The sequence below is a fragment of the Pagrus major genome, chromosome 17 (assembly GCF_040436345.1).
Source record: "Pagrus major chromosome 17, Pma_NU_1.0".
NCBI lineage: Eukaryota > Metazoa > Chordata > Actinopteri > Spariformes > Sparidae > Pagrus > Pagrus major.
This window is the reverse complement of record NC_133231.1, coordinates 27,919,955-27,947,318: the sequence shown is the minus strand read 5'-3', so window position 1 is coordinate 27,947,318 and position 27,364 is coordinate 27,919,955. Positions and strand designations below refer to the sequence as shown.

Here is a 27,364-nt window from a genome sequence, read left to right as displayed (position 1 = left end):
GTGCAGCTCAGTGGCAGATGTGTGCAGATGTGTGGAGGTGTGTGGAGGTGTGGGTCATGAGAAGGTGTACCGCTGATGCCCCTCCTAACACACTGTGATGCTGCAGCCTGCAGCAGTCCGGCGTCTGGGATCAGCCGACAACCCTCCAGTCCTCCAAACACCACAAGTGACTTTAACCAAACCTCCAGCGAGGACTCCCTCCTGCCTCACTGTGCTCTGTGTCGGATAACGGGCGGGACGGCTGCGCTCCTGTTTGCTCCGAGCACACGACAGGACTTTTATCGGTTAAAGCGCACTTTTGGTTTTCCAGAGTCGAGCTGCGAGCTGGTCGCTGCAGGACGATGAGACTCGAAACAGTTGTGAAACTTCTTCCGTGCGTTGTGTTTTTACTTGGTCACGCAATGCACGCACAAACAGGTAAGAACAGACTGAGTGTGGCTGTTGAGGCTCGGTGCAGGAGTTGTGTGCGCACTGTTGTTGAACTACTCTCTGATGAAGATGATGATGATGATGATGATGATGATGACTGCTGTTTTCCAATCAAAGAAAAATCACAACTTACAAACTATAAATATGATTAAAAAGAACATGTAATCATTGCACGAGCTTCGAGTCCTCTGGTGGTTTCTTTGTCCTTCTTCCAAAAAGAAGCTGAAACCATCTCATCCATCATGTAACTGTCATCCAAGGCCACATACCTCCAGGTCTCACGGTCAATGGTGTAATGTATTGTGCTGTCACTGGTACCAGACAAAGTAATTCACCGTCTTCTCACCCTCGTGGGCCCTCGGCTCCCGGGCAGACAGGACACTGGTCCTGTCCAGCTGATGAGGACTGAAGCGACCAGGTGTTGAGAATGAAGGATGTCCATTGGCAGCTTCTGTCGTCTCCTTCAGCGGCTCGTCTGCGTGTCACTGCTGTGGCAGACTGAGTCATGCTATCGCCTTTCACTTGATCTCTCAGGTCAGGGCCCCGGGAGCAGAGGCCGGGACCTCCAGGTTACAGCTTGGATCTTTTTCTTTCTCTCTGCTCTCACTTTTATGATCATATTCTAACATCTGTTGTCACACTGTAAACCTCAAGCATTCATTCTGTCTTTACTTCCAGATCTCGCGTTTAAAGTAGCATCCATCCCTAATTTCTACCCCTGGTAGCCATTAAATGTGCTACCAGCCCCGTTGACTGAATTGCCTTTTTTCACTTCCTTGAGTACTGAAAAATATAAGATGTCAGCAGCAATTCAAAGGTCTGGAAACAGGATAGTGCTTCACTTTCTGCCACTTCACACAACAGACCTGTTTGAATGGCTGAACAAACCTAAGATGGAGGTGTTGATTCAGGCTTGTTTGGAACTAGTTTGATACCATCTGAAAGTCTTGATCCTCTCTGTCTCTGATTCTTTCCATCCTTTCATAGTTTCAACGTTTATCTATTCGTCATTCTGCAACACAGCGTTGCACGACAGAACGCAAGTTGTAGTCGCTTGATGCTACTGAAGTAAAGCTATTTTCTAGGGAAAGAAGCTGCTCTGTAGTCTGGCGGTTCGGCTGCAGATACTTCTGTATCTCTTGGCAGACGGCGGCAGGGTGAACCGGCCGTTGCTGGAGTACGATCGTCTTTTGATATCTGTTGAGTTTTGCGAAGGCACCACATCTTTACCGATGGCACTGATGCTCGGTAGATGGGTACCATCGATGTTCTGGGCACACATGGAAAAAGCTCATGTGGTCACAATGTGAAGAGGCCGCCTTCGCATCTTCCTGGGTAAAAGTTTCAAACGCAGATGCACGATGTTTTACACTCATTTTATTGGCTTTATTGGCTGTTTAATGATCCGCAAGCACTCAAACTGTGTTTTTAAGAGTCCTTCCTTTAACCTTTAAACTGCTGACCTTTCCTTTCTCTGTGGCAGTTTTAAGACTTCCTTCCACTTAGCGACATTTTAAGAGGATATGATTTAGATTCAACGTTTGTGAAATGCGTCCAGGATTTACTGAATAGTTGCCCTCCTGCTTTAAATTCACATTTGACCTGAAACTGACAAGTGCGAGATTGTTGGAGGTTTTTTGTTGCATGATTATCAAGCAAAGAGAATAATCCAACAGCTCTTTACCCCAAGCTGACGCATACCAAGTACTTCCTCCATTTTTGTTACAACTCATGTGAAAACATGTCTTAGAATGGACCAGATAGACATTAACAGTCAGCTCCTGCTGGGAAAATGCATTAATAATGCTGTTTGGTTTGGCTCCAGCTCCAGTCCTTTTCTATCATGTAAAATGTGGAGATTTGGGGATTTGTTGTATTGTTCCTCTTTTGGAGTCAAGAGGAGTGGAAAACTCCCTGATGAAAACCATAGATGACCCTAATTAAGTTGTTCTTTATACGAGTGTCACTGAGGTTTTGACCTCTTCAGATTTTTTCCCTGGAAATAGTCACCAGCGTGGACAGTGAGCCCATGAGCAATGCCCATCCTTGCTTGACTCAGGACATCCATACATTTACAACAAGGGCTCTGACCTGGAGGCACCTGAGCCTGGTAGACCCATTAAATACTCTTATCGTTGGTCAGTACTCTGCACAGTAACTTCAAAAGCTGGAAACAGCAAATATGCAGTTTTATTTTTGGAGTAAGTGTACTCTGTATCTCTATCATTGTGTATCTACACTTTGTTTGAATGTAATGGAAGTGAGTGAGTACAGTTTCATGTGGATCCAGATACAAATCTGGATCTAGTGGATTTAAATATGTTGTATTTGATATCGGATGAGGCTTGATTGAATTAAAGCTCTCTCTCTGTCTCTCTCATGTCGGTACATTTCATGCTCCGTGTGCTAACATCAACACTGAGCAGTACCATGCTTTGTAAGCAGCGTTGAAATTCAATTTGAAATCTTGAATCCAGACCAGCTGGATGGTGAATGTTCACAATTCACTATTTGTCCTGCAGAAAGTGTTCCATATTTTCCATCATCAGTATTGACAGTCTTGGTTTAAGTCCAGTGCTTATATTATCTCTCTGGCTGCACTTGCAGTTCCCCCTCCAGAGTGTGCACCAGGGGGGCACTCCATCCTCCAGGACCCCTACCGCAGCACCACCTTCAGCTCCAGCTGGCTGCAGCAGTCATCCCTGCAGGACTTCATCTGCGACCACTCCCTCGCTCCAGGATGGTACCAGTTTCAGATTTTTGACAAGCCAGCGAGCATGCCCACCCAGTGTGTGGAGGTAAGTGATCTCTTTTTATAAAACATCTTGCAAAGACACACACCGGAGGATTAAGAATGAAATCTAAGCATGCGTGTTGTCTATCTCTGTTATACAGTAGACGATCGGGTATATTAAGTAATGTCCATGATGTTAAAGGACCATTCCAGAGTTTTTTTAAGCTGATTTACACTGTGTTTTGTAGATGTATTTTTCCTAACTTCCCAGACAACATTTGGCTTCTATTCACATTAGTATGAGTTGTTTACATTTGCATATTGAAGATTAAGTTTATATGACTGCCATGCAATGTTTGCCAAGTTACATCAGGGTTATAATGTAATGCAGTGTTGACTTTTGGCAGAAATTTGCACTTAAACTCTGCTAAGTCATTCTCATATTTAATAGAAATTAATTGAAGTCAGTAGCTGCCTAAAACAGTAGAAAAAGGCATCCAAAATTTAAAAAATAAGTAGCCTGCATGCAAAAATTGCCAGCAAAAATGTAAAATATAAATAATTTGATGTTAAGCTGCATGTAAAACCACTGCTACGGCCCTTTAACACTGTTTGTAATGTTATTTATGACTTTAAACTTTTAAACAGATATTGCACTCATTGTAAGATCAGTAGCGCTGTCATGTCTGCACGCTATACTGTATATGAAACTTGAGCTAGCAGGCTATTTGCTTAATTTAGCATGAGCTTGTTTGTTTAAAAAACAGAGGCTTCAGTCTTTATGTTAAGCTTATCGCAGATGTGAGTGGTGTTGATCCTCTCATCTAAATCTTGCTAAATACATGAATAAGCATATTTACCAGAATGCCTGATAACTATTCCTCCGCTTGTACAGACCCAGTGAATGTTTGCCGAGCATACAAGCCTCTTACCAGCCAGTTTCTACATCAACAGGCTTTTACACTCAACTTGCTGCCAATCTTTCTACAAGTCCACTTCTCTAATCCTGGCACTACTTCAGCTCCTCAGTTGCATCGTCCTGAATCGACTGTTATAACCGTCCAAAGATGATGCGCATGTGTGAAGGTGTGGTCGTTGTGCACACACAAAAGCCTTAAGAAATTATGTTAATACACTCCAAACAATGTTCTGGAGAGAGATTTGTCTGACTCGCTAAGAAGAAAATCTGGCTAAAGTCTTTTTCTTTGGCAGTAAATTTACAGAAGACAACAATCAAATCTTCGAAGCCTCAGTTACAATATTAAGCATTTAGTCTCCTTCCTTGTCAATCAAGTCAGTTTTCAATTTATGAAGTCAATCACTTTTGTGTTGTCTCTTTTTCAGAAGCATTTGGGAAATGATTAGTTTGTTAATCACAAATACTGATTCATCTGTCTTTGGAGTCTCTCTTGTGACCTCATGTTGAGAAACTCTGTGTAGTCCTCTCTGTCTTCACCTGAGTGTTTCTGTCAAAATAAGATGTGCATGTGTGCACGCATGAAAACATATGCACTCATGGACACACACAGTTATCAGTGTGTGTGTGTTTGTGTACATATTTATGAAGGAGAGTGCAAGGAGAGCTGGAATGTGTCTCATTTCCTGCGGACAGCCCGCTGTGAGGAGCCGGCAGGATCCATCTGAAGTGTCAGCCTCCCTCCGCCTTCCCAGGGCATCGCTGTTCTCCCTGGGTGATGGATATCCACGGGAGTGGGCGGAGGAAGGAAGAGAGGATCGCTGTGAACATGTGTTACATAATAATGCCATGTCTTTATGATGATGGCGGATAAATGGCAAGATTTGTCAGGCCAAGGGGGAATTAACGGCAACAAACTGTGGCTTTGTCAAAGAAATATCCAGATTTTTGACAAATTTATGTCATGTTATCAAATAGTAGTTGTGTAGTTTGGTGACATCTTTGTTGGAGTGTTGTTTCAGAATCAGCTTTATTGGCCAAGATTTTTTTTTATCATGGCAGCGTGTTGCCTGTACTACCGATATCTATTTCTCTTTATTATTTGTAACAAAACTTCCATCTTGAAACAAAACTCAGGATGTTTTGTTCGAAGGAAAGAACATATTGTCATATTTTAACAGCATTAATCATCTCTCCTCTATCTTCCCTGTATCTCTTTCTAACCATCCAGGTGAACCACTGTGGGACCCAGGCTCCGGTGTGGCTGTCCCTGGGTGAGGGTGAGTCCTTGCCGGGGCCTCTGGAGGTCAGGCAGCTGACGGCCTGCGCTGCCTGGCAGTTCTTCCCGAGCAGCAGCAAAGACTGCTGCATGTTCCGCATCCCGGTCACCGTCCGCAACTGTGGAGACTTCTACGTTTACCTGCTCCAGCCTACGCAGGGCTGCATGGGATACTGTGCACAGGGTGAGTCAGAGGAGAAGGATTCATATCTGTAATGATCATCATGTACTTAAAATAAGACAAACAACTAAGGTTCAAATGCGCTAGTACACAAAAATATTTTTTTTCAGGTGACGTTAATTTGATTGTAATTATTTGAAAAGTTGAAGTGAGTCTTACTTCTGTCTACACAGTGGTGATGTGCGATACCATTGATTTCTTTTCCACTCCAGTACCCAGTAAAGCCCAGGTTGGTATCGCTGAGCTTAAAGCTTAAAAGAATGGCATTAGTTTTAAGAATCAGGGAAACTGCTGCTGTTTGAACATCAACACACGAACTGAAGCCTCGACAGATGTGAATCATTTCATTACGGTCTGTGACAGTGATAAATGTCGCTAACAGCTACCCACACTCACTCTGTACCTGGATTATGCCTGCCAGTGCCAAAGGACTCAGTGACTGAAGTCTGTTTCACCCTAGCAGCACCTTTCTTCTCCTCTTCTTCAGACCGCTGCTTCATGTCCTCATCATATTTGTGATTAGTCTCAGATCGTTAACACGGTTTATGGTGTTACAGTCCTCCCACACACATCACACACAGGGTTGTTGCTACGTTTGCGTTCATCCATCATCAATGTCAGCTCTCTGTCAGTGGCGCCTTACGTATTTATAGAGCCGAAGTACGCTCATGACTATGACAGGTCAGAGAAGTAGTTATTGATCTTTTAATATCAGAATTGGTCCTTGAACAGCAGGTATACATATTTCTGTATATACCACTACTGCACAGAAAGTGATAAAACAGACGAGGTACAGCAAAGTCTGCCGTGTCCATTATTTTTTATATCAGGGCTCTTCAGAGTATAGTATCAAGCTTATAGCGTTGCCATATACCACAGAAATAAAAGATTTGTCTGTGTTCAAATCGTCATCCGTTTTTTCGCCAGTTCAGCCCGGGGTTTGTTTCATCCTTGAGAGTTACAAAGTAATACAGCACAAACAAGAAGTGTTGCAACTGTAATTACCTGCAGTTTAAAATGCCTTTGCACTGATTCATGGTTAAACTGTTGATTGGAATAATGTTTGAGATGGTCTGTGATTAGTCTAACACAATGAGAGGTTACTTCATCTTGGCTGTAGTTTACTAGCCCATGTACTGTAAATACAAGGATGTGTTACTTTAATGCAAACATACAAAACACAACATAATGTCGATCTTCAGAATAAGACTGCAGCAGAGTAAAGAGTGTGACGCTTCCCCCTCCTCTCTAGGATGCACATCACTGCCAGCACTTAGCGTAACTAAAGTGCTTCCCAGATAAGTGTATGTCTCTGCCGTGTAGTCTAATCTACTACGTTAATAAATGTTGATTTATAATTGACTGCTCCTTTTTCTCTCCTATCTACCTTAACAGAGATGTCAGACGCTTCAGCCACGACGTCGCTGCCCTGCGGCCCTGACGAGGTGAACGTCGATGGAACATGTAAAAGTGAGAATCCCGCTGCTCTGTTTATGGCTTACGCTTGTCTCCTCGTGTTAGGTCAAACACCAAAACAATCAGGAGGTCAGGGAGTTGCCATGTGGTCAGGAATGCACCGTCGGCCCCCTCACCGCTCCTCTTAATGAGCTGAGCATGTGTCCCGGTGTCCGCTGGGCCTCGTCTCCATGGCGACGGCCCTCAGCCAGGTCGTGAATTACACCCGGGCAGGTTTTGGGATAGCTGGCAGAGGTGGAAAAGAAAGAGGGAGGTTGGGTTACAGATAGATGAAATATCACAGAATATGTTCATTAACTTGGTTTAAACAATAGAAGTCAGTCAGTCCTTGCTGAATATTTACATGAATTCATTCTACATTTACTATTTGATATCTCAATAAAAGAAAACAGATCTATTGGCTTTATTTTCCACCTCTATTGTGGTTCTCACTCTACCAATATGTTTGCATAAAATATCATATATTTCTGCTTCTCTCCTGTCAGCAAAGCAGCCTCCCAGTCCATCTGTACCAGTGATCGTCTCAGAAGTTACAGGAAACGCCGTCTACCTGAAGTGCAGCTTCGGGAGCGGCTCCAACAGCTCACTGGGTTACGTGGTGGCCTGGTCCCGCCTCTCACCTGAGGGCAGGAAGGAGGAGCTCAAACAGGAGACCACCATCCAGACCTCCGCCTTTATCGAGCTGGACGGCTTCAACCTCCGTCTGGGGGACAAGGTCTGATGCTGTAGTTAAACGTGATCTCTGTTGAGTCCATTTTAGTTTCAAAATGAGTTCTAGTCCTTATCAGGCGTTTTCATTTCTTAACATTAACAACATAATAATAACCACAGACCAATGAAAACTAACAGTCAGGACCATTCTCACCACATTTTGAGGCTTATATGAAAATGCTTAAAGCATCCTTCTTCATTTGGCTTCCTATTCTGGAGAAGACAGCAGAATAATTCAGATTTTGCTCTTGAACTTTGGTCCAACGGTGACTGAAACTATTATTGAAGCCTGTCAACATGTCGTTTTGTTTTACTGTGTGCTGGTCGTGTGGGTGACCTGGACTTAACTATAAAACCTTTTATACATCCAGGATTTTTTCCCTTTTATTTGCTGTGTGGTTCCTTCTGCTCTCTCGTTCCCTTTCTCTCTTTTTTTCTTTTGTAAGTCAACAGATCTCTCTCTCCCTCTGTCAGATTTACTGCTCCAGCTCCAGTTTCTTCTTGGACTCGCCTGACGTCCGTGGTGTTTCAGTGGAAAGTCCGGAGTTCTTTGCAGGGATTAGGGTACGTCACAGTAATCTGAAGTTTAATTTATTACATAGGCTAATTTGGATCAAAGACGGATCATCTGTTAGCTCTGTTATATGTTTTTGCATGTCTGTGTGGTTCTGTCATTTGGCTTATTATACTTTATTTTTATTTATCTATTTAATATTAACTTATTTGCCGTTCAAGCTAGTTAGCTGATGGTCTCTCAAAAGTCCTCATAACAGGGTGACCAAGTCTTTATCTCTGTTCTGTGCAGCTCAGACCAGCGGTGAGCAGCGTATCTGAGGATGGGAGGCTGTACGAGTTGGTGGTTGAGAGCACAGTTCCTGTCCCGTGTCTGGACGAGTCCTCCTCCTCTACAGAGCAGTGCACTCTGTCTCTGCAGCTCAGCACAAACAGTAAAGGTAACTAAGTTTATATTGAAACCAGTAACTAATCCCTTAGATTCAGATTTTAAGTCCACTGGTGTTGTTAATTGTTCTGTTTTATCATGATGGGAATAAACTCCAACCCCTTGCTGTGTTACAGATGAGGGTTTTTTAGGTGCAGATCTGACTCTGTCCTCCTGTGGGGTGGATCTGACCCGGGGCCCATGTAGGGATGGGGTTTGTAGCCGAGCTCTGATCCACTTCAGCCCCGTCACAGACTTCGTCAAAGACGGCAACAGGACGACTCAGATCTCCATTAAAACCATCAACACACAGAATTATCTCTGGAATGGATACACACCAGAGCACGTTGAGGTAAACAAATGAAATTTAATTATATATATTTATTTTAGATACTTTGTTGATAGCTTATTAATTCATGAAGTTTTTAAAATACTTCCTTGTATATATTCAGCTTTTTGCACATTGTACTATTCATATTTAACAATCTTTTTAAGCTTTCTTCTTTTGATTTCTGATGTTTTTAACTGCTTTTATGACTCTGTCGTTTTTTTAAATATGCAAAGGAGAACCAACTGTTCATTCCTGCACTGTGATCACGTATACAGAGTTTTTTATTTTTAAAGGAATTAAATTAATCTCTCATTTCAGATAACCGTGAAGGACGTCCCATCAGCCTACTGCTACTCCTTCACTGATCCTCACATTATCACATTTGATGGCAGGTACTTCAGTTAATCAGAAAACTTTAGATGTATCATGAACTGTACTTCATTTACTTGCAGTTTGGGGTTTCTGGCCTTTCTGTCTGTTTTGCACTGCAAACATGTAATGATCCATAAAATGAGCTGTAAGGCAAAAGATTCTCTAAATATTTTTCTTTGTGAATTTACAGGCGATATGAGAACTACCAGATAGGCACCTTTGTGCTCTATAAGAGCAGTTTCTGGCCGTTTGAGGTCCATGTACGTCAGTGGGAGTGCGGCAGCTTGGTCCACGCCGCCTCGTGTGTATGTGGCTTTGTGGTGAGGGACGGCGGCGATGTTATCGCTTTTGACATGTGCAGCGGAGAACTGGGTGAAACCAAACCTCACCTGTCTGTGAAGAACAGAGACTTGAGCAAAAGCGGCATTCGCATCACCGAGTCCTACCAGGGACGCAAAGTCACGGTGAGTGAGGATGAGTCGGGGACACTTGAAAAATCTGATACTCCTTTACTAAGACAACAAACTAACACAACAGTTAAATGTTTGAGATAGATACCTGGAGGAATTCTTGATTCATGCTTTGCCGGTCTGCTCGGCCCGCTGCCTGCTTGTTGTTGAAGAAAACCTGCTCCCTTTCTTCATGTGATGCTTCTGAATCCTTGTCTCTCCACAGATGACCTTCTCGTCTGGAGCGTTTGTTCGTGCAGACGTGTCTGACTGGGGAATGAGTCTGACACTGAGAGCCCCCAGTTCAGACTGGAGCCACACTGAGGGTCTATGTGGGACCTATGATGGGCAGTCAGACAACGACTTCCACTCAGCAGGAGGCGCCACACTGGAGTATCTGCACGCTTTTATCTCTGAATGGAGGTCAGTGACTGTTTGAGTGTCATTCAGTTGATATTGCTTTTTTGGAGCAGTTAACTTTTTTTTCACTGATCACAGACGTGTAGATGTCAGACTTGTTATTTCTCTAAGCTGACTTATAACTCGTACAGCTGTGTCAATCTCATCCCCACTTGTCGCCATTTTTTGGGCCCCCCCATTTTCCTGTCAGACCCTGTTCCCTCTTCGCTGACATCTTCTCCTTTCCATCTCTCAGACTCCCTCCAGGCAACAGCCTGTTTGACACCGTGCCATCCCACCTGGATACACTGAGCCCCCGCAAGTACTGTAACTGTCAGTCAGAGCCCCGCCTCACATCTCCAAGAGCTCGATCTCAACCAGTCACCTCCTCCGACTCCACCTGCTCTCATCATGGCAACGTGCGTCTCCCCGGTGTCATCCCCACTCTGGACGTCACAGCTGAGTACATCAGCTCAGTGGAGCTACTCAGAGGTGAAGGAAATGAAAGACAGCTGCTGCCTCGAGGCCAATCCAACCTTAACACCCAGGATCGATTCCCCTTAAGAGCCTCCAGGGATGGAGCTTCAACTTCAGCTCACCACCAGAAACGGAGAGGCAGGCGGCAGAATCACCGCTACGTTTCTAACTCTCGGCACCAAAGCCTGAGCCAGTCCGATCTGGAGGGCTTCACCTACTTCTTCCCAGAGGACCACGAAGCAGCAGCTCAGCCGGACTCTTCCCTAATGTGGCCTACACCTTCTGGACTGACCGAACAGCAGGCCAGGACTCAGTGCCAGCAGACTGTGGCAAACTCCAGCATAGCGTTAGGTTGCAGGCGCCTGTTACAAGAGTCAAAAATTAGCCATGTGGTTTCTATGTGTGTTACCGACCTACAGCTGAAGGATGAGGTGTCATGGCTGAATGCGACATTACCTCTGCTGGAAAATGAGTGTGAGAGGAGGCTGATAGAAGAGAGGAGGAGAGAGGAAGAGTACCAGGATGTTCTGGCTGTCCTCAGGTGCCCCAATCACTGCAACTGGAACGGCCAGTGCTCAGAGTGGGGCTGCGTCTGCTTCCCGGGATTTGGGTCATATGACTGCAGCATGCTGTCTGGTAAAATACTAAACATACACTGACACACTAGTCTTAGATAGGTTTTTAATCTAGCCATTATCAGCTTACTGAGGATATATCTGTGTATATGAGGGCTGAAAAGTATCGATACATAGTTTTTATATGTGGACATGTGGTTTGTGATGTGCAATAAATGCTCGTCTGTGTTTTTTATTGTTGATGTTGTGAAGACCAGATCCCAGAGATCACTGAGTTGGAGAAGGAGGGTCTGTGTGACGTCCGACAGGGAGACTGCTCCACCGTCCAGGTGTACGGTCACGGTTTCAAGGACTCCTACGAGCTCAAGTGTGAGTTTGTCAAAGAAAAGGTACTTTCTGCTTCTTGCTCTGTTCACACAATGGGTTTGCTGTGTATGCATCCTCTGTTCTGGCACTTCAACCATTTTTTTCTTCAGTTGTTGGAGCTACAAAGTGCTGACTGATATTCTGTCCCTTCCTCCCTCTCCCCCTGTGTCTCTTATCTCCTTCTCCCTCTCTTCCGCTGTGTCTCTTGTCAAGTTCGTGGATGGGCAGTGGGTTCTGGACGAGCCCCAGTTTGTCCTGGCCATCTTTCTGGATGTGACGGCTCTGGAGTGCCAGCTCCCTCTGGAGGACAGCCGGGCTCCTGCAGACCAGGATCTGGAAACAGCGACAAACAGACCACTGGCTCGCTGGCAGATCAAAGTTAGTCGTGTCTTCAACCGTTTCTGCACTGCACACTGGTGAAACTGCTGTAAAATAAAATCAATCCATTATCTCCAGCATCCGTGAACATCCATCCTGGTGATACTGGTGTCCTTCTCTCAGCTTTCTCTCTTTCAGTGTTTATTCCTCTTTTGTCTTTATACAAAGACGAGATCCTCTTATGGATTAACGTTAAGCTTATTTTGCATAATATTTCATTATCTCAGAATCTCCCAATATGAGATTACACAGTAAATCTGCAGTGAAGTAGTGAAAGGCAGACAGATGCGACGCTTGTTGTTTTTTCTGCTGCCTGCAGTCGTGGAAAATTGCCGACAGGGTTCAGTTGGAGGTTTTCTTCAGCATCAAAGTGGTTTAGGAGGAAAATTGACTCAGCAGCGTGAAACAGTGGAAATTGATTGGCTTACTCAAACTGCCAAGTGCATGAAACAAAGCTGAGTGGGGGGACATTTCTTTCACAGCAGTTAGATTTGGTAAACATGAGAACACACTGAGGACGTCCTTCCCAGCATCACAGTGCCTGAAGTTTAGATTGTTTCTAAGGTTTACCTCAAGGTCAAATTACATTATTCTTACATTATACATTGTACTGTATTTAAGTTTTTGGGGATTAAATGGATTGATTTGAAAATGTGAGCAAATACAGTTCAGTTCATTTGTTCAATGCTTTTCCCAGTGATCCACAGTAACCAAGCTTCTGCTGATGGCAGGTATCCAATGATGGCTACAGTTACAGCAACGCCAAGATACTGACTCTGTATGATGGAGCCTGTCAGATCTGCAGCCTCGACACTGAAGTCCTCTGCACCCTGAGGGTAAGACTTCTCTCCTGATAGTGATATTAATTTAATGCGTGGATCAAAAACTGGAAATATCTCCAAAGATTAATTTCCCTCTCAGCATGGTTTCCTTCATCCTTTAAGTGTCACAGCTTCACTCACACTTTGCTCCAAAACTCAGGTGTTAAAGCTCTACTTACATCTGTTCTGGGTGAAACAATGTTAAAATGTGGAGAATTAACAAACTTTACAGCCATTAATTACAGCTCAAGCCTAGCTGGCACCCTGGGGCAGATCCGTGGTAGTCTTGCATGACTTGTGCAAAAATTTTAGACTGCAGATGAAACACAGATATTTAATCTGCTGAAAATAAAAGGCTTTATACATAATACAGCAGTTGTGATGTTGGTAAGCATCAGCCACTCATCTCACTTTTAAAGGATTTAAGATGCACATTTACAGGTGCAATATGTAAGAATTCTTATTCAAAACAAATAGAGGGCAGCAAATCACCAGAGTAACCACTAACTGCTGCGGTCTGTAGCTGCCGTTAGCTAGTTAGCTCAGTTAACAGTGCAGGTAGCAGTTTGGACTGGGAGCTCAGGGATCAGGGGATAGTTGGAGTTTACAGCGCTAGCACAGGAGCTTTGGACTGTGATGGGCGACAGGGCCTGCTGGTTAGCATGCTAACTTCAGTAGATATCTCTTTAACATAATACGTACAGTAGACATCATAATGTCAAAACTGCTGTTTCCTCACTTTCTGTTGATGCTTCAAGTTTCCACATCACACTTGTGTTTTCTGAATATTGGACCAGGATTGGCTACCAAACTTTTTGTCATGTCACAAATCATGCCCGTAGGCATTTAAAAAACATTTTTCAATTTACACTTTGAGCAATGAATGTGAAAACAGCCTTCTGGTGTCAAACTCTGCACACACATCATTCTACACAGTGAAGCTCAAACATTCAACTGCAGGAAACAAGAATAAAAACACAGATTTGACTGGAGGGGGACTTTAACAGTCATGTTTACGCTTTAAGTGAATGTTAGTCTCAAGCAGAAACTTGCTGAAAAAGTCCACACATGCCCTGAAGAAATACCAGTTATACTGAGTTTGAGAGAAATGTTCACTGACGCTGTCTGTTTTCAGCCGTTTTCAGACATCCAACAGAAACTTGGGATGTTTTTTTCTGTTATTTGTTGTGTTTGTTTCCCAGGAGAAAACCTGCAACATCGACGGCCTATGTTACAGCGAGGGGGAGTCCAATCCCAGCAGCCCTTGTCTCACATGTCGCCCAGACTCGTCCAAACACACCTGGTCCATAGCAGAGAGTATGTACATTGAAACGCCACTGTTTCACATCTGGTTTGTCTCACAGCGCCTTCATATTATCAGGAGTCTAGACTACACCGAGCACGATGTTGGATTGATGTAAAAGTTTCTGATGTGTCACTTCCTCAGTCGAGCTGAGGTTGGATAGCCATCACTGAGTTTTCTGCTCGTCGCTCAGGGCTGTTTTGATAATTTGTCAGCAGCTCTGTGCAGATTGGAGCCATTGAAGTTGCTTCATTCCCCCGGCGCTGATATGAGGAGAGCTTACCTCATTGTTACACTTTCTGACCAACTTTGCTCCTTCAACTTAAAGTAGGTCAAACGGTGCTTTGCTTCACTTACGAGAGATGATGTAGCTTCGACTTTATTTAAGTTAAATCACTGATCTAAATGACAATTATAGCATGACAGTGTGGATTATTGATTGGACTGATTCTATCTATTGTAAGACAAATTGGGGTTGAGAGCACATAAGACCAATTAAATCTATTTTTTATTATGTTGTGGTTATTTTGTTCTGACTTATTATTGCGTGATTCGGTCGTTCAAACTTCAAGTCCTTCAAACTATTTTAACAAAAATCAGCAAATCAAAATCTACATTTTGTCCCATTTTCATCTGTGTACATCCTGCAACCTTCGACTTCTCTGCTGTCTGTCACGACATTATTTCACTTGACTGGTTCATTCAGTCTCTTACTTATTCCTTATTTCGCTGTGTTTCCTCTCAGAGAACGAGCCTCCGGCGCTCCAGTCGATGGCGTTTCGTCTCCGGTCCTTTCAGGGAGAGAATTTCATCTACCAGCTACAAGCTCAGGACCCCGAGGGCTCGTTGGTGCTCTTCACCCTGGAATCGGGTCCTGAGGGAGCATCTCTGTCTCCAGCCGGCCTGCTGACGTGGAAGGCTACGGCTGAAACTACAGACACACACACTTTACAGTTTATTGTGACGGACGACTGTAATGCTGAGACCAGAGCCTCCATACAGGTAATCCTGAGTTTATTGTCCTTTTGTTCAGGTCATGTTGTGACCTGAACAGTTTCATACAGTACAAGTACAAAGTAGGTGAAGCTGTTCAGTAGTTAGTTAGCGCTAGTTTGCATTTTCCTCTGATTGCAGTTGTGATTGTGAGAAATTCAATGAGCCCAAATGTCAGGGATGAATAATTTTAACAAAAGTTGTAGATTATTTAAATATAATCCTCTGTTTATATATTTTCTTTTGGGATAAACAAATCATTACATATGTGGATACTGTTTGTTTAATATATATATATATATTAATATTAACTATAATTCTCTCAGAAATGAGAAAACAAGACATTTTTTATTGGTCTATTTTTTAGACGCACATCAACGACTTAAAGACCTTGTGACAATTAGTTTACTGCAGATAAGTTAAGCAGGTTGAGCAGCGTCACTGCAGCTGTCGGCCTCAGTTACCTGTACAGCAGCAGCTCAGCAGTGCATATTGAGGGAGGGCTGAATGTGTCATTTTGCACAAGTAAGTGAATTTTTGGGGGGCTTAAAAGTGCCGACCACAGCTTTTGGTTCTCCATTGGTAGTTCCTTGTTGCTTCCTCCCACTAGAGGGTGCTAATGATATATAGTGTTTAACTCATGACCAGTCTCTGTGTCACAACTACATGTGAGAGAGTCATTCTAAGTAATTCTGATGAACACCTAAAGCGTTCTTCAAAGACACATGAGAAACACCATCTGAGAAAACATTGTTGTCAGATTACAAACCTGCATTTAGCCTATTGTTTCTTTCCATCAGGTGTCTGTGGGCTCCTGTGAATGTCTGAACGGAGCTTCCTGCGTGACCAACGTCAACCTTCCTCCCGGCAGCGGGGAATACCTGTGTGCGTGTCTGGATGGATTTAAAGGTGAAAGGTGTGAGGTGGACATTGATGACTGTAAACCGAACCCCTGCAGACTGGGACGCTGTATCGACGGCCCCAACTCCTTCTCCTGTATCTGCCCAGCTGGAATGACAGGTAGAGATCAACCTGCAGAGCTGTTTCCTTCAAAACACAAGTACACACAGCAAGAGGAGTAGGAGAGTTTTGATTCAGTAGTGGCTTTAATCTGTAATCTTATTGACTGAGAGCTTATTTTCAAGTTGCGGCCATCACTCCTATTAGTTTTATAACATTTTAGTCACCAAGAATGTGCTGAAAAATGCAGAGATGTTCCTGGTAGATGTTTCTTAACAAAGAAGTTAGTTTTTAAAATAATTTCTTCAGGTGTTTTGTGCCTTTATTGGACAGTTGACAATAGAGAGAAGACAGGAACTGATGTGAGAGAAAGCGAGATGGGAAATAAAGAGAATATTTAATACTGAAAACACCCACCCATTTTTCATAATATATGTCTAAGTTTTGTACATAGTCTAATATTTCATGTGTTTTCAGGTCGTACATGTAGAGAAGATATAGACGAGTGCGTCTCTCAGCCTTGTTTCCATGGAGTCGGCTGTAACAACACACTGGGCTCCTTCATCTGTGGAGTCTGTCCACCAGGATACAGCGGTGACGGGAAAAACTGTGCACGTAAGTCTTGAATCAAAAAAGGGATAGTTTTATTTTTTGAATGATAGGGATGGGAATATCTTCATCTTTCTATTTGTTTCCAAGGTAACCAAGACTCTCCGGTCAGAGAAGCAGCGACCACACCAGCAAGGGTACCACAGGTTTCACTCAGGCCCAAACCAACGGGCCCGTCGCCGTGCTCTAGACGGCCGTGTCACCCGGGGGTTCAGTGTTTTGAGAGCGTTCACGTCTCAGCGGGCTTCGTCTGTGGACCCTGTCCTCCCGGTCTCCATGGAAACGGAAAAACGTGCACAACAACAGGTGAGAGCGAAGCAAACTCTTTCAATTCACAACTGATGCCGGTGACAGGACACTGGTGACCAAGCTTTGTGGTTTTGATTTGTAAACAGTCTTAGAAAAATTCCCAATACTCTCATTTAAAAACAATTGTCAAAAACAATTGTACTTTTGATAATAGCTAAGTAGTTTATATTGTCTAAAGTAAATTGAAATGCTAATTTATTGCTGTTGTTTTGAGAAATCATTACCCTCAGGATGCTAGTTTATGTGGTCATGTGTTGATAAAACTGAGGCTATATTTGTGTTAGTTTTTTAAGTCATATCCTCTAACTTCCAGTATTTTACAGGTCAGGGGACAGTCGCCAGCGGAGCAGATGGTCATATTCACATCTTCAAATCAAATTCCAGCAAGGACATGACACCCACCTCTTCCTCTTCCTCCTCTTCATCATCTCCCACCTCCCCCAGAAGACCCGCTGACAGGAGGACAAGACCAGACGCCACCATCTCCAGTATCAGGAGAGTTTCATCCGGTGACAGAAAGACCACAGCAACGCCGCAGAATCAAACTGCAACCAGAGTGCTGCTGAATCCCGACCTCACCACCGGGGTCAGATGGGGGTCAACGTCTCAATATGTGACCTGTGCTGACTCTCCCTGCTTCCCAGGTGTTCCCTGTGAGCCCACTGTTACCGGGTCCTTCAGGTGTGGACGCTGCCCGTACGGTTACAATGGAGATGGAGTCGCGTGTAAAGGTACAGATGTCACGATTAAACAGCTTCATGAGGACCGTTAATGTTTGAGAACTACAGATGTTAACTTTCAGATATTTAATAGAGAACAAAGAGGCAAAACAAACAAACTGAACTTGTTATACTATTACTTCCTGACCTGAATATATTTGAAAGGAAGAAAATACAAGATGCCCATTAGTGCAAGACTAAATAAAAATGCCTTTGTTCCTGCGAATCTGCCAATTTTATGTAAATTATATTCAAATCCAATCATCTTTGTCAACACAACATCTGTAGGTGAGGCTGATTCAATCAAGGCTTGTTTGTCAAGACAGTTTGACAACACTTGCCTGCACCAACTCACCATATTAATGATATGGTGTCTAGAGTTGCAAAGATTAGTCAGTTGAAAGAAAAAGTGTCATATCACGTTCACATTACATGTTTATGACCTGACTTTCATATCAGGAGAAAAGAAAGAAAGAAGAAAGACCACATTCTTCATCCTACAAATTAAAAGCTGAATTCATAGGCAAATAATGCACCATTGTTCAGTTCTACACACTTACTAGGTTTGCTTCTGCAGTCTTAAATGCATGATGGTGGCCAATTTTAATGTTTGCAAACTTAAGATAAATATAACATAACATTACTAAGTCAGTTTAATGACTTTGTGCTTGTGAAATACACTGTGTGTTAATAGTAGCTACTTGTCACTTCCTGTCGTCGTGTTTCTTGAAATAAACGTGTGATTTGATTTCAGCTGTGTGCAGGTATCAGTGTGGGAGGAACATGGAGTGCACTCTGCCCAACACCTGCACCTGTAAGGAAGGATACACCGGATACAACTGTCACATTGGTGAGAGGGAGCGAATTCTGATGGACCATGACTTGTTTATTTTGTGCTGGAAAAAGAAGTTCACATATTCAAGAAAAGGAAACCCCCGGAGTCCTCTGCACGCTGTCACGGCACATTACCTGTTAAATCACCTCGGAAGATTTTGGCTGATTTATCTCAGCGTCTGATTTCGTTGCCACTTTTCTTCCCTCTCAGCCGTGTGCCGACCCGACTGCAGGAACCAGGGGAAGTGTGTGAAACCGAACGTGTGTGAATGTCCTGCGGGCTACAGTGGGCCCACCTGTGAGGAAGGTAACCTGAGCTCGTATTCACACCTGTCTAACATGCTGATGCAGGCACCAACACTGCTCACAGAATACTGATGAGTCTCCTTGTGTTGTTTACAACCCTGTGTCGGTGTGTAGCGAGCTGCGAGCCGCCTTGTCAACATGGAGGCACGTGCCTGGCCAGAAACCTGTGCACCTGTCCCTACGGCTACGTGGGACCCAGATGTGAAATCAGTGAGATGCTACTTAACTACTTTGATTGGATGAAACATTGTGTGAACTTGTTGTAATTTGTCTTTGTGTTAGTAGTAGTGACAGTGACACATTTTTGTTGCATTGACTCAGGAAGACGCTAATTCTCTTTCTTGTTAAGAGTTTGAGGACAAGGTTGATTTGACTCTCATGTCTAAACGATAAGATATGAAGCTACAGCTAGCAGCTGATTAGCTTAGTTTAAGGACTGGAATCTGGGGTCAACAGCTAGCCTGGCTGAAATCCCAATAGTTGTGGCCATGTGTTCGGTGCTGTGTCGGGGTATACAACCAGCGGATTTTAGTTCTTATTACAGATTAAACAAACAAGTTATTCTGTTTAAATCTGTAAGCTTAGTGGTGCTGGTAAGTGTATTTTGTTACCTTTTATACTGAGACAGGCTTAGCTGTTTAGCTAGTCAGCTGCCAGCAGTAGTTTTAAATTTAGTGTGCAAACACGAAAGTGGTATCAATCTTCTCATCTTCCTTTTTAGTTGAGTTTCTGAGGTTGGAAGAAGTGTGCATGATAATCATTTATCTTTTTCAGTGGTGTGTAACAGGCACTGTGAGAACGGAGGCGAATGTGTCTCTCCTGATGTCTGCAAATGCGAACCGGGCTGGTACGGACCGACATGTAACTCAGGTACATCACACACAACATCACGCCTGAATCTAACTTCCTGTTTCAACACACATCTCATATTTTATAGAAGACATTCCTAGATGGCACAAAATTGGATCTCAAAACGAATGACTTGCATTTGAGCCCTTAAATTGTAACTGTTGCCAAAACACTACAGTAACTCTTACATCACCCGAGACGCCAAAACATGCAGTCCTTTCTCTGCCGTATACTGTAATCTGAATGTGCTCCTTGTGTCCTCCACAGCTCTGTGTAACCCCGTCTGTCTGAATGGAGGAACCTGCGTGAAGCCCAACATCTGCGCCTGTCCCAGTGGCTTCTACGGCTCTCAGTGTCAGATTGGTAACGCTGTGATGAATACAGAATCATGTTTCCATTTCAGCTATTAGGAGAAGCTATCAGGGTTTAAAAGATTCACTGGTTTTCTCATTCTGATTTCTGATGGAGGTCCTTCTCTGATCACAGCTGCAAAAAACAATTGAAGATATATCAGCACTTTAATACAAAGATATCAACATACATACTAGAAATATTTGAGAATAAGTTGCAGTAGTGAGGATTTATTTTTTATTACGAGGATTCTGTGATGCTTTCTCACCTCTTATTCAAACATACTGATGCACGAGAGGTTGGAGTTTCTGTCAATATGTCAAGTATGATTTATTTACTTCTAGAAGTCATATGCACATTGTTTGTCACTGTGTTTTTCAGCTGTATGCAGTCCTCCTTGTAAGAACGGAGGTCAGTGTAGGAGGAACAACGTATGCTCCTGCCCTGAAGGCTACACAGGAAAACGCTGTCAAAAGAGTAAAATCACTGAACTCATATTTGAAAACAGTCATGATTGTCCCTGATAATACCAAATAATAATAATTCTCATAAATGTGTAAACCAATGTGCTGCAGGTGTGTGTGAGCCAATGTGCATGAACAAAGGCAAGTGTGTGGGACCCAACACTTGCTCCTGTGCGTCAGGATGGAGAGGGAAGAGGTGCAACATACGTGAGTGACTCCATGTTTTTTTTGTATCCATACGCACCAAATCTTTTCATCTTTGGTACTGCATCCAGGTGAAGGATGCAGAGCGGCAGATGTTGCTGTAGACCGTGTTCACACTTCTCTCTCTGTTCTCACTGCAGCTGTCTGTCTGCAGAAGTGTAAAAATGACGGTGAGTGTTTGGGACCAAACACCTGTCACTGCCCCGGCGGCTGGGAAGGTCTCCAGTGTCAAACACGTGAGTTTGATCATGACACAACAATGCATCGATACAGAGACTCTGACCAGGACACAGTAGAGTAGAGCACAGGAGTGGACTTACCTGCCATTTTACCTGAAGTTTCTTTTTAACGTTGTATAGTTTGTTATTAAGATAAACAGAAAAATATATTTATGTCATTTAATGTATTTTTGAATTATGTAATCTTCAGTGTTAACGCAACTTAAAATCCTGTGATACTGATTCCCTCCTCAGCGGTTTGTAAACAGCGGTGCCTTAACGGAGGGAGGTGTGTCCTCCCCGACTACTGCCACTGTCGGAAAGGCTACAAGGGCCTCACCTGCGCATTAAAGGTCGGTACCGGAGTCACACTTCATATGTAGTGATTGTCTCTGTGTATCTCAGTTGGAAAAGTAATAAGCAGCACTATTAACTCCAGGGTTAAAGGTTGTGTTCCCTCTGTGGCTGTCCTTCAGTAGCTCCAGTTTGTGCCTCTTAGCCTTACGTTTACGCTCTTCTTGTTGTTTCTACAGTTGAATGTTTGAGCTTCACTGTGTAGAGTGATGTATGTGCAGAGTTTGACATTAGAAGGCTGTTTTCACATTGATTTTTTTAAAGTGTAAATTCTCTCTGTGCTGATTGTGAATCGGATTTTTAAGAGGCGGGCCTACGGGCATGATTTGTGACATCACAAAAAGTTTGGTAGCCAGTCCTGGTCCAATATCCAGCAAACTTGAAGCCTTCAGTGCTCATACACTGAGAATAGGCTTCAGAGTGAAGGAGGAGACATCTTGCATTTTCTTATAGTCTGGGATGTTTTCACTAGGTGCCATTTTAAGGATTTAATGTGGAAATTATACTTTTATTTCTGCAGGAAAACATGTCAGACAAACATTAGAGATTTTTTGTATTTTGTTAATACATCTGTAGAGGGGATCTTTAATTATAAATACTACTGTTTGACAAACCCAGAAGGTCATTCAACACAGTCACAGCTTAGGAAATGGGTTTAATAATTTTAACAGTGCAGCAAATGGAATATTTTTCCATCCAGATGGTTAGTAGAGTCTTTTAGGATTCTGGAAATACGTTCAGAGCAGTGAAAAAAAAAAGTGACTCAAAAGTAACGCAAATATGTAAGAGGCACTAACTTTGTCGTAGTTCTGCATGATACTGTAAAAAACCTCAGATTAAAAGGCACTGACCACCTTGGATTTATTTGGAAACATAGCATGTGAAATCTAATTTTATTGAATTTATGTTTGCACCTTTACAGGCATCACAAGCATGATGGAGAAAGATGAAAAAATGGGATGAAAGAAGCTACAAAATGCACAGAGCAAGAAGAGAGCACCATAAATTGTTGTGTGTATGTATGAGTGTGTGTGTGTGTGTGTTGATGGATAGTGGCGTGTGCTTGAATGTGCGTCTCTGTGCACATCTGAAGGCTAACAGAGGGACTTGATGTATTGCACTTGTCGTTGCGTCCCTGTATATCACTACCTCAAGGCTCAAAGTGACACACATCTGTTAAGTGCATCTGCAGCTCACACAGAGACTTGACGCAGAGTGTTGCTGCTGCACGACGTTATGTAAAATAAGTCAATGAAAAATGAATCTGTTTCAGTTACGACTCATTCAGAAGAAGTAGGTTGTTACCAGCGAGCTTTTAGTTTTAGGTTTTTCACACTTTAGCAAAATTATAGCCTGGTTAAACCTTTAAAAAAATGATGTTCACTGAGAAATAGAAGGTATGCTTTATAAGGTTTGCCTAATTTAGATGGTACACATCAGTAACCTGTGTTAGACTGAAGACGTTCATATGGAAATGTTGCGATTTAACAAACATTTGTTTTCTGTATCGCTTTTATTAATATATTGTTTGATTTGGCCTGTTTAAGTTATGGACTTTTATCTATTTACACTGACACTAAGTATATATGTTGAAGTAATGAGTTTATATAGGGTTTGTTTTAAAAAAAAGAAATCTCTGTCAGCACCAGATTACACTACAGAACAAGTATGTGACAAAATAAAGAAAATGTACTATTGCTATGCTTTTGTTTTGTTAAATGAGCTTTCATAACACATGCAAAACACTCCACTTTATTCATTTAATAACAAAAATCCGTACAGTACAGAGCATGTTGATACAGTAAAATGAGAACAATGTTTCTTAAAAAAGAATTACATTACAAAAAAATGTAAAAACTAACAATGTTTTAGCTTCGTCCTCATCAGCACAAAGTCCCGCACTGGGCCTCATTGACCTCTGACCTCTGCAGGGTCACACTAGTGGGACTTTTTCCTCTCCTCGCAGCGAGGGCCAGAGAAAGGGGGGCGACAGCGGCATTTATCGGGAGAAATACATTTCCCTCCATTCAGGCAGGGCTTAGCGCACACAGCTACAGCCGAGAGACACAAACAGACAAAAGAAACAACAATGAAAGTGTTTTTAATCATTTGTAAAAACCTGAGAAACAAGTCAATGACTGAGAAGAGCTTGTAAATCCTGACACCACAGAGTGTTTCCATGTCTGGGGGTTTTTGTCACATCTGGAAAAAGCACTAAGCTAAAAACTTTCCTTTAGCATGCAATTCATATCATTCTGGGCTGTTTGGCAGCTGATTCCTGAACCATTTATCTTCACAGTTAGATGTAGACAGTTCACAGGGATCCAGGGATACACAACAAACACAAAACAAAGTTTGGAGGAGCAGGAGAGGAAGACGAGGGACACAAAAGAAATCATGCTTGTAAAGTGCACTGATGCATACGAAGGGCTTGGTCTTTACTCACCAGTATGGCAGGCACCACCCAGCCATCCCTCCGGACAGCTGCAGATTCCTGGAGCCACACAGATTCCCCCGTTCCTGCAGCCTTGAGGACAGATCGCTGCACAGGGAACAAACCATAGAGAGACATTCTCAGCATGCCAGGAAACAACCGAGCTTTAGCTATGGAAATAACGTAATCCGGATGAGTTAAAAGAACAGCGGACATTTTAGGAAATGTGCTCATTTACTTTCTTGCAAGGAGTTCGGTGAAGAGATCAGAACCCCTGAATGTGAAGCTACAGCCAGCAGCTGATTGGCTTAGCTTAACATAAAGACTGGAAACAAAGGAAACAGTTAGCCTGGCAATGAAAATGTTATATCCTGTTTGTTTAATCTGTAAACAGCATCAGCCGACAACAACAACAACAAAAAAAGATGTGTGAACATGAAAAGTTGTGGTTTGACAGATGCTGGCTAGCTGCTTCCCCCTGTTTCCATATCTTAAAGTGTCTAAAAAGTATTCCTTTAAAACCTTATATGTTACCTATATGTCATATAACAGATTGCATGATTTCGTAGCCGTGACCTAAGCTAACCGGCTATAGAAAGTAAATAAGAATATTTTTTTAAATGTCAAACTATTCTGTTTGACCTTATAAAACCCCAACTTGTCATTTTTAAACACCATTTTTTAAATACTGATTAAACAAACAAGATGTTAATTATTGAGCTTTAGAGGAGCCGATGGGCAGATTTAGCTAGTTGCTAGCTGTTTACCTCTATTTCAGATTGTATGCTTAGCTTAGCTTAAACCAGTTAGCTGTAGCTTCCTATTTAGTGTAGCCTACAGACAAGAAAACAAATTAGCAATTTTTCACAATGGCGAAGTATTTCTTCAAAATCTCAGTAGTTAGAGATGAAACCAAGAACGACTGTTTTTCAGGAGCAGATTAGCTTAAAGATGAACGTGGTAGCCGAGGACACAGACATTTGAGAGCTAAACACCACGTGTATGGATACTTCAGAAGACTGAAGAAGATCAGAAAAGGCTTCATTTCTAATCACAAGTGTTTCAAAACCTCTCGACAGCTTTGATTCTGTACTTGAACCGCAATGTACTGCCAAGAACGTCTCAATCATCGTTCACAGGCTGTAAATCTAACTGGCATTAACAGCATTAAGTTACATGAATTGCTGCGGGGGTAAACTGAACGTTGCTTCCTATCATGACAGTAACTTGGAACTGGAAAAGCATTCAAAATGTTTGGGCTCCGGCTGAGAGACTCTGACTCTTGACCTGTGGTGTTAATAGGGCAATTAGATACGGCTATAAACAGACCCTCTTGGCATTTTGAGCCCGTCCAGCTCGAGGGGCAGATGCACTTGGCCACTCCGTTGACAGCGATGCATTCCCCTCCGTTCCAGCATCCCGCGTCACACGTCACTGCAGAAAGACAGACACGGGTCGCACATATCAGCCCCGTCCTCACGGGTTTTAAAAGTGTAGCCTATAACTTGGCCAAGGACAATCCCACAGGAAAAACTGTTCAGTTATCTTTTCTGTAAACGTTATCACCCTCTCCACAACCTTTTGGCCTCTTGAGCCCTGAAAATGATTCTGTGTGTGGACTACTTCGGACCATTAGTCACTATTTGTATGTCTTGCAGTGTTTACTGGGTTTTAATTTTATTTCTAGAAGGTTATGAAGATAAAATTATCAAGTAATGCTGGATAAGAGAAAATCTGGAATAAATAAACATCATTTCTATGTTTTTATTCCTGTTGATTGTCTTACAACTCCTCAGATTATCTTGTCCCGACCATGAAGCTGTAAAACACTGGCTGAATGATGTTTCACAGAATTTAACTAAATGTTTTTTTCCAACAATAAGACACTTTTTAATATATTTACTCCTAAATAATATCATATCTCTTCAACACCCCACTTTATATGTGATGTGACTGTAATTGTCTCACATAAAATCCTGAGGACACGACCTCAGTTTCCTCAATGGCAGCTGAAGCCTTCCTCGTACTGGTTATTTAACCTTTAGTCTCATTTACGATGAAATCACATAAAGGTTGAGACACTGGAGACATTTTTAGTGCTGCAGTTTTGAAAAGAAAAGAAAAATCTAGCTGCTCTACTTTCCGACTGGAGGTGAGAAGGAGTCTGGTGCGTGTCTGGAGAAAGAGGGACAGCTGAGTGTGGGAATGTTTGGATACAGATCTACTGTGTCACACTGAAGAAGGGAAACACTACAGGATGGATTCAAAATAAAAGCATGAAGTGAACACGTCAGAGTCCTCCAAAGTTCACAATAACTGTAAAACCAACCACATATTTAATTTCACAAGACACTGCAAACAAACCCGCTCACCTTTGTGACAGTATCTTCCTCCAAACCCAGGAGGACATCTGCATTTTCCAGGGCGGAGACACTCCCCTCCATTTTTACATTTTGGATAGCAGTTGGCTGCATTCACACAGAAAACACACACGGTTTTAAAACTCTGGTTCAAAGTGTTGGTCCGATACGGTCTTTGTCAAATGTGTTCTGGATTAAAGGTGCACTACGCAGATTTTAATCATAGAGAAAGATCTTCATTGACTGATTTTACTGCCAAACTGACCTTAAAAGGACAACACAGTTTCATACTGGTTTACTTTGTGTTATATGTGGCGGACCCTGCCACCTTTCTAGCTTCAAACAGTGTCGTGGGACCTTATTTTACTCTGAGAACAGCTTGTTTATTCAGTTATGGAAAAAACACATGCATAGCGTCCCTTTAAACTGACCAAAGTTAGCCTACATTACCCCTGCTTTAGGGGGAAATCATTTACAAAGCTTGATTTATTGTTTGTATGTAGTTTTGGCACATTTAAGTGCATGCAACTAAATTATGACTCAATGTTTTGTATTATATTGTCTACAAATCTCTGTATCTGTTGTTCTTCTACATAAGGAAGATATGTATAAACTTTATTACAGGGTCACAGGAATACAAAGCCCAATAAATACAATAAAACACAAAATAAATCAGTAGTTTCCAACATGTAACTCATGCATATTAAAGATAAACGATCAGATTAAAGGTTGGTATCATCACCATACTGGCAGGTCTCCCCCTCGTAGCCCCTGGAGCAGAAGCATGTGTTGTTCCGGATGCAGATCCCGGCGTGTTCGCAGGGCGGCTCGCACTTCGCTTTGGGGTCGAAAACGAACCCGACCGCGACTCCGCGGGGCGCGTCCGACCGCGCGGAGCAGACGCCGACCAGAGCCGCCAAGAGCACCGCAGAACCGAGACCCGCGAAACCCATGTTCGGTGACGTGCTTGTCCCACCAACTTGTGAGAGGGAGGAAGGAAGGAGCAGGACAGAGAGGGGAGGACGGAGGTGGAGGAGAAAAGCGCCGAGACGTCTCCACGTCGCCCCCGTCGGTGCCGGCCGGGGGGGGGGGAGTGTCCTGGTGTGGGGGCTGGATGTTAGGAGATACTGGGGTGTGGGGTAAGTTTGGGAAGTGGTCACAGACACACGACATTACTCAGAGTTAACTGAAATATAAAATATATTCGTCAAACATGTTTTTTTTCAAAGCAGTTTTCTCGAAATTCGGCGGCAACGTAACGGT

At 42.9% G+C, this 27,364-nt stretch overlaps 2 protein-coding genes across 2 annotated transcripts; one reads left to right on the top strand and one right to left on the bottom strand.

Annotated features, from left to right (window-relative positions):
- Positions 1 to 341: 341 nt before the first annotated feature.
- vwde (von Willebrand factor D and EGF domains) lies at positions 342 to 22,367 on the top strand. The gene is made up of 29 exons (XM_073485750.1): positions 342 to 417; positions 7,501 to 7,730; positions 8,201 to 8,290; positions 8,532 to 8,673; positions 8,804 to 9,018; positions 9,316 to 9,389; positions 9,560 to 9,833; positions 10,045 to 10,241; positions 10,474 to 10,693; positions 10,766 to 11,330; positions 11,522 to 11,658; positions 11,849 to 12,013; positions 12,745 to 12,849; positions 14,037 to 14,151; positions 14,883 to 15,139; positions 15,931 to 16,150; positions 16,568 to 16,709; positions 16,812 to 17,005; positions 17,332 to 17,739; positions 18,482 to 18,577; positions 18,773 to 18,868; positions 18,982 to 19,077; positions 19,642 to 19,737; positions 19,984 to 20,079; positions 20,449 to 20,544; positions 20,643 to 20,738; positions 20,876 to 20,971; positions 21,209 to 21,306; positions 22,230 to 22,367. The coding sequence occupies exons 1-29, from the start codon at positions 342 to 344 to the stop codon at positions 22,242 to 22,244; spliced, it is 4,707 nt and encodes a 1,568-aa protein (XP_073341851.1). The 3' UTR covers positions 22,245 to 22,367.
- Positions 22,368 to 23,053: 686 nt separating this feature from the next.
- Positions 23,054 to 27,120, bottom strand: seraf (Schwann cell-specific EGF-like repeat autocrine factor). Its single transcript, XM_073486201.1, has 5 exons — positions 26,844 to 27,120; positions 26,114 to 26,209; positions 25,071 to 25,175; positions 23,754 to 23,849; positions 23,054 to 23,358 (listed from the first exon to the last, which is right to left on the bottom strand). The coding sequence occupies exons 1-5, from the start codon at positions 27,052 to 27,054 to the stop codon at positions 23,246 to 23,248; spliced, it is 621 nt and encodes a 206-aa protein (XP_073342302.1). The 5' UTR covers positions 27,055 to 27,120; the 3' UTR covers positions 23,054 to 23,245.
- Positions 27,121 to 27,364: the final 244 nt, after the last annotated feature.